Here is a 7,473-nt window from a genome sequence, read left to right as displayed (position 1 = left end):
TACTGTCTTTCTCTTAACCACTAATTTATCTCTCCAGCCTCCACTCATGTATTGTTTAATAGTCAACCCTACTCCTAAACCACCTTGGCAACCACTTATCCTTTTTAAAATTATTTATCTGTTTTACTTTTTCAAAAAGTAGCATAGAAATGGAATCAAACAATTCACATTTATCCAAACATAGTTTTAGTGCCATTCGATAAAAATGCTAAGGCCTGGGATGTTCAGTGTTGTTGTGCAGTGCTTTTTTTTTTCCCTCGAAGAACAGCCAAATTCTTTTCCACCACAATTTTGCCATTTGACAGCTCACCAGCAGTGCGTGAGCTCTGTAGCAGTCGCCAGCAGTGTGGGCACTGCAGTAGTCACCAGCAGTGTGAACACTGCAACCATCACCAGCAGTGTGGGTGCTGCAACCACCACCAGCAGCGTGAGCTCTGCAGCAGTCACACCAGCAGTGTGGGCGCTGCAGCAATCACCAGCAGTGTGAGCACTGCAGTCATCACTAGCAATGCTTTTAGTTCTTTGCATTTAGTTCCTAGGATTGTCAGAGTTTTGTTTTTAGCAATTCTAGAAGGTGTGTTGTGGGGTTTCTCATTTTTATTTTAATATCCATTTCATGCAAGTAATTCTCTTTTTAATGAGATTTGTTTGGAGACATAATATTTCAAAGCACTGGGGTTGTTTCAAGGAAAGTAGATCCAGGGTCCTTGATGGACAATTTGAAGGGAACAGTTATCTAGACAACATATATAGGTACTTCTTCCCTCTAGTCCAAAGAGAGCAGGAAGAGGACAAAGAACACTGTGTGCCCCCCCACACCCCGCCCCATCCCACCCCCACCAGTTACCACTCCCCAGCGTTTTCCTGCTCTACTATTTATAGTATTGTGGGAAAGCCTTTCCCTTAGAATCTACTTGGCTACATTGAGCCACTTGACTTCCTCCAAATGATCTATGTGAACTGATTCAGTATCAAGCCTTACCAAATGCTACAAAATCCTCCTCTGCCAAAACATAATTATCTTACTCTAAGAACTGAACCCCCATGCCCAGTTAGTTCCTGGTGCTGGACCCCTGCCAAGTCCATTTGCTGGGATTACCATCGGATCAGTGTGAGACTGTGGGCAGCTGAGCTAGGTGAAAACCCACTTCTTCCTGTTGTCTGATTTTGCAGGGCTGAGAGCGTTGTTGGGGGCTGGAGTGGCAGGTCTGCTTACTCCTAGTGACTATGGACCCTCCTCCCTAGGGAGGCTGCTCAGGCGAAGCACTGCGCAAATCTTCTGGGGTTGAGGCTGCAGTGTCCCCCCAAAGACATAGTCCAGTCTGAGGCCCTGGCTCCCTTCTGGTAGCTGAAACTGGAAGGTCCTGAGGAGGGTGGCAAACATCAGGAAGAGCTCCATTCGAGCAAGCTGCTCTCCAGGACACACCCGATGCCCTGGAAGCAGAGGGAAAGGTCAGAGGGCAGCAGGGGACTGTTTCTGTCCCAATTATGTTCCCATCTACCACTCCAAGCCCCAGCTCTGTGCTTAATACCTGCAGAGAAGGGCAGGAAGGCCTCATTGGTCACAAAGTTTCCATCCTTGTCGAGGAAGTGGCCAGGGTTGAATTGCTGAGGGGTCTCCCAGCACTCGGGGTCATATAGCACAGAGGCCAAATTAGGCAAGATGATGGTCCCCTGCAGAGAAGAACTGGTGTAGCTCACGGAGGCTCAGACTCACCACTTCCCAGCTTTGGCCTGGGGCTAAAGTAATTCCAGTGTATGGGTAGGGGTGGCCAGGGTGCCGAGGACCCAGGGAGATCTAGCAGGCAGACCCTCAGTGGCTCTCCCTCCAGGCACACAGCCAATACGGAGCTGAGTCTCATTCCTCTGGATTCATGGCAGCCCACAATGGGGGAAAGGAAGAGTGGAGAGAATGAAAAGGTAGGGGGCTGGGGGGATAGGGGAGAAAGATCAAGTGTTGGAAAGAGAAAATGTCACGCCAGAGATGGAAACGTGACCGGGACAACCATGTGACCTTCCTCCATCAAATATGTCCTCACCTTGACACTAGCCACAGCCTTACTTCTAAGCCTTACCTACCCTGCAGCCCTAACCTCAGTGCCCACTCTGTCTCACGAGTGAAATGAATGTGTGACTGAAAAGACAACCACACTGAGCCAGTGGGAACAGAAAGGGCCAAAGGCCTCAGCCCCAGGAACCTCCAGTCCTTCCCAGGCCGGCCCTGGGCTAAAGAGAAACACCATTAGCAGCTAGGGACATAGCTCAGTGATCCAGCGCTTGTCTAGCACAAGGGCCTGAGTTTAACCCTGGAGTCCCAGCACAGCAAGGAAGGAGAGTGGGAGGAGCGAGAAGGGAGGCAATGAAAAGGTCCAAGCAAAGAAGAATGAGGGTTAGTTATGGCCCTAAGTCTTTGGATACTCAGCTTCAGTATTCGGGTGAAGGCTTCCTACCCTGTGAGTGCTTTATCAATTCCATAGAACTAGGCCGGTATCCCACGGACACCAAGAGACTGACATCAGGATTCTTGGTTTTGACAAAGAGAGCTTTAAGTTTAAAACCAAAGCAAAACAAAAACTTCTGAAGAATTTGAAGTCTGCGTCACAAGCAAAAACTGACGCAGAACACAGAAGGGGAGCCATGCAAAGACTTCCAACAGATGTGCGCTATTGCTGAGATTGCTGCACTACCTGGGCTGAGGGCACAGGCCAGACTCTAGCCATCTGGACCAATAGGACACCCAGATCTGGTCACCCTGTGGCTTTACATGGCGGTGTTGGGGAGGCGTGTGCTTCCACCAGTACCGGGGTGAGCGGCACATTCCCCCATTACAGGACTGGAAATGTCCCCGGGTCATAGCCAGATGCATTAGGACCCCTGCTCCCTCCCTGTGGTGCTGGGAAATACACCTAAGGTTTCATTCACATGCACTCTACCTCCAAGTCACACTTCAGTCAAGTCGTCAGTCCCTGTCCTTTGGATTGTGGGCCTAAGCCTTTCTAGCCCAGCTCAACAGTTCCTAAGAACCTCCTTTGGGTGAAGGAGACATCTGCAAAGAGGCTACGGTCTCTCATAGATGCCATCCCAAATTGCATGTAGTGCCATGCAAAGCACGGACTGATCTTGGTTGGTGGAGCTGGGTCAGAACACCCCATATCCACACATAAAAGACCAGCATGCCTTTCCCCCAGGTTGCAGACCCATCTGCCTCCTGAGGACTGTTCTAGCCTGTCCTGGGTAAATGGCAGTTTGAAGTTTACCATCACGCAGACTGTCTGAGCAGAGACACCTGGAAGGTCCACTGTGGTGGACCCGTTGCTGTTAACTGTCCCTCAGTTATTGAATCAGCATGTTGATAGTGGTAACTGTCAATTCACCAAAATCTAGAATCGCCTGGTAGCTGGGCCTCAAGCTTGGCTGTGGGGGATTTTTCTGGTTATGCTAACTGAGGTGGCTAGACCGACTCACAGTGGGTAAGGTAGCACCATACCTAGGCAAGGGACCCAGGCCTTTGTAAGGGTAGAAAAAGCAAGCTGGGCACTAACTTTGATTGGTTCATTACTCTCTGCTCCTGACTGGGTAGAATTACCAGTTCTCTCAGATGCCTTGACTTTCCCTCACTGATGACCAGGGTCCTCTGCAAGATCAAGATGCACAGAACCATCACCCCAGTCCCTAGTTTTGGGTTTTGAGACAGGATCTCATGTAGTCTAGCCTGGCCCTGACTATGTAGCTAAAAATGACCTTGAACTCCTGATGTTCTGCCTCTGTTTCCTGAGTTCCAGGTATGTACTACTAACTTTTATTGGTTGGTTTATTTGATGTGGTTGGTTATTAAACCTAAGGCCCTGTACAGGGTAGAACTACATAAAATATGTGTGGACCACAAGCACTAGAAAGAAAAATTACCCCTGAACCACAGGGAACTTCAAGATTATCAATGACCGCATCTTATCGTAGTTATATCCCAAATGCCACCAGTGACCGAGTGACTGCCAGTTGTCAGGGTGACAGAAACTGCAGCAAGTGGCTGTGCTGGGCAGGTGTGCTTCCTGCAGGTGCTGGGTCTGGCATGGTCCCATTGCAGACACTTACCTTGGGCACATAGTAGCCGTGTACCCAGGTGGAAGTCACACACTGGCGCACAGCACCCACAGCCACAACACTGCTAAGTCGCTGCACCTCGTGGAGGACAGCGCGGGTGTAGGGCAGTCGCTCTCGATCCTCATAGCTGATGGCCTGCGAAGCGCCCAGCACCTCGTCCAGCTCCTGCTGCACTCTCTCTGTGGATGGCTCAGTGAGGGTCTTGGGAAGGCGCCTGAGGCCCAGCCTCCCTCCCCATCCCACTGCACACCTCGATCCGGTTTTCCACCCAGAGAGAGCTGCTCAAGTCCACAGCCCTAGGTCATACCCCCACCCCACTACCAGCTGTTCCATGGGAGAGGCCCCGGATGTAAGTCCCACAGCCTAAGAACTGTTGTCTTCATTTGACATGTGACGAAACCAAGGCTCCACAGGGCAGGTACTTTTGCCCTCATAGCTGATTATAGCTTGGTTTGTTCCTTGGAGAACTCCAGCTACGTTCGTTCCTCACAACTGTAATCTTAATGTTAACCCAAAGCCTGGACTTAGTGGGTGCTGAATCATCACTGAGTGAGTGGAGCAACGCTTCCCCGGTTACAACAGTTCTGAGAGGTAGAATGAGCTCCCTTGGTCATGCAGCAAGTCACAGGCTGGCAACTGAAATCCCTCACATCTGATGCTGTGTCAGATCTGTCAATGATCTCTGTGCGACAAGGGATGAGAACAGGACCCTCCCCCATGACCACAGAACGGAGTGATGGGGAGGGGCATGGTGCCTGAACCCTGTGCAACAGAGATGAGAACAGGACCCTCCCCCATGGCCACAGAACAGAGTGATGGGGGCATGGTGCCTGAAGCCAAAAGCCTCCATTGGGACTAACAGACTAGGGAAGTTAGGTGGGACATAACTTAGGGCACCCTACCCTGGATGACTCTGTGATGGACCAGGTATATGAGTGCCCAGTGCAGTGTGGTGGCCGTGGTGTCGGTGCCTCCCAGAAACAGGTCAATCACCACTTGTATCAGGTTCTCCTCGTTGAACGTGGAGACGGGGTCATCCATGGTCTGGTGGGGTTGGAGAAGGTGCAGCCCTGGCGTCTTTCTAAGGTCTGATGTGTCCCAATATTTATAGGACCAGAGCTTCTTGAGGGTGGGACCCCTTGGACGGTCTGAGTACTGGGACTAGATTGGCTTCAGTAGAGGACTGAGGTGGAGTTCTGCCCCCTCCAGCTACACCCTCTGCTTCATGGCGTCTCATCTGCAGAGAAGCCAGCTCTGGTCTAGAAAGACCCTTTCTTAACCCAAGTTTCAAGGTCCCCAAAAGTTTGCACGAGTCAAACATGAGAAATAGAGCTCATGGCTGAGAAAGGAGGGACAAACCAGGAGCCCAGGCTAACCTTGGTGATCTGTGACAGGTAGCAGCTGAGGAAGTCCTTGGGGGCCTCCGGGGCCCTGAGCTTGTGTCTGATGATTTCATGGCGGATGAAGCCCCTCACAGCCTCACGGTACCGAAATATCTTCTGGTGGGGCCCCGAGAGGTAGCAGAGGGCCCAGGGAAACATGTCGTATAGCTACAGAGAGAATGGTCCACTCAGGGTCTGCTCAGGCACCAGTCCCGTGTTAGGACAGCTGAGCACTGCACTGGTACCTCCAAAATGGGCTAGGCTTCTGACTTAAAAGCTCAGGGCTGCCTTTTATGTGGAGAGCCCCAAATTGTCTAGACAGAAATGAGAGCCTGCGGAACCCAGAGTCAGACCCTGCCACGCCTCCTGCCTATGTTTACCCTCCCAGCCAGACCCTGGCTGAGGCTCCTGCCTGACTTGGATCCAGACATTCCATGGCCTGCATACCAGCCTCCCCCAAAGCCAATTACCCGGCGCCAAATAGTGCTGGCAAAGGCTAGGCCAAGGTTGATGGCTTGAATTAGTTCCAGGAAGATGGGCTCCTCCAAGAGGAAGTGATGGCCAAACACCAGGGCCCCGATGACTCTTGTTGTAGATCGGACAATAGGGACCTGGGGGTCAAAGGGTCTACCTGTGAGGAGAGGGACAGGGCTCAGTGTGAAAAGCCACAGAGAGCTCCGCTTCAGCGTTCATCCAGCCTCAAACACTTCTGTTTCTTTACTTAATTCTTTCTCATTCCTCCTTCAAGCGCCTGTCAGGTGCTCCTCAATACCTTCTGTGGGCCATGCTCTATGAAAGACACTGTGAAAGGCTGATTAGACCCTTAATAAGGGGCAGACCTGTCACTGCTGGGAAGAAGGTGGGATGGGAACTAGCTGTGTTTTTCTCCCCCAAGACAGGGTTTCTCTGTGCAGCCCTGGCTGTCCTGGAACTCACTCTGTAGACCAGGCTGGCCTCAAACTCAAGAGGTCTGCCTGCCTCTGCCTCCCGGGTGCTGGGATGAAAGGCGCGCACCACCACCCAGATTTCAGGGAGAACTTAAGTCTTTTGAGGCCTGACAGGGTGAGTATTGGTTCCACACAGGGAAGGAAGGGTTGTGGCTTATGAAAGTCTGGAAGGAAAATCAACATGTGCCCAAGGCTGCCAGGATGACCGGCCCTAGGTGCTGATGGAGAACACACCTGCCTTTCCACTTACTCAGGCATTCTTTGAGACAGGGTTTCTCTGTAACGGCCCTGCCTGTCCTGCAACTCGCTTTGTAGACCAGGCTGACCTTGAATTCATGGAGATCCACCTGACTCTGACTCCAAGCGCCACCACTGTTAGGCTTACTTAAGTATTCTTAGGTCTGTGTCCACCACTCACCTTGGGGAAACTTACAGTCAAATCCACTAGTAATGTTCTTAGGCTTCAGGGATACAACATACACACAACATACACACACACACCATGTATGGACACACACCCTGCACACACACACACACACAAGCCTCTGCAATGGTGTGTATGAGTGTGGGGGCGCACAGGGATAGCCCCACTTGCTCATACCCTGCTCCTGGTTGAACACCTTAGCCAGTTCTGCTGCCTCACGTTGCAGCTGCAACTCCAGCACCTGCTTGCCAAGGCCCAGCTCTCGAAGAGTCTTCAGACAAAAGCGCCTCTGTTGCCGCCACGTCTGCCCGTTGCTGCAGATAACTCCTGGGCCCAGGGAGGGAGAGAGAGCAGTCACCAGCCCCACTCCCATCCCTTAGGCAGCTCCAACAGGCCTTGAGAGCAGACCCTCAATAACCTTAAGCTGCGGGGGGCTGCTGCTCTGACCAAGAGAAGAGGGGGATTGTGGGGTAGTAGCCAGTGAGTCTAGGGCTCTGAGGGTGGGCTCCGATATGCCTGTCCCCAGCTCTCCAGTCTGTTCTGCCCAAGTCCCCCCAGAAGTGAAGGAGGAAATAAAGGAGGAAAGAGACAAAGAGGCATAAGGGGAGGACAGGAGGGA

The 7,473-nt window shown here is 51.7% G+C and overlaps 1 protein-coding gene across 1 annotated transcript; it reads right to left on the bottom strand.

Annotated features, from left to right (window-relative positions):
• Window positions 1-1,225: 1,225 nt before the first annotated feature.
• Window positions 1,226-5,642, bottom strand: LOC130871309 (cytochrome P450 2J5-like). The gene is made up of 5 exons (XM_057764664.1): window positions 5,478-5,642; window positions 5,004-5,145; window positions 4,093-4,280; window positions 1,533-1,674; window positions 1,226-1,434 (listed from the first exon to the last, which is right to left on the bottom strand). The coding sequence occupies exons 1-5, from the start codon at window positions 5,640-5,642 to the stop codon at window positions 1,226-1,228; spliced, it is 846 nt and encodes a 281-aa protein (XP_057620647.1).
• Between the last annotated feature and the right edge of the window lie 1,831 nt (window positions 5,643-7,473).

Source organism: Chionomys nivalis, chromosome 3 (genome assembly GCF_950005125.1).
Source record: "Chionomys nivalis chromosome 3, mChiNiv1.1, whole genome shotgun sequence".
Taxonomy (NCBI): Eukaryota; Metazoa; Chordata; class Mammalia; order Rodentia; family Cricetidae; genus Chionomys; species Chionomys nivalis.
Note: the sequence above shows the minus strand (reverse complement) of the source record. Positions and strands in the feature narration are given on the sequence as shown.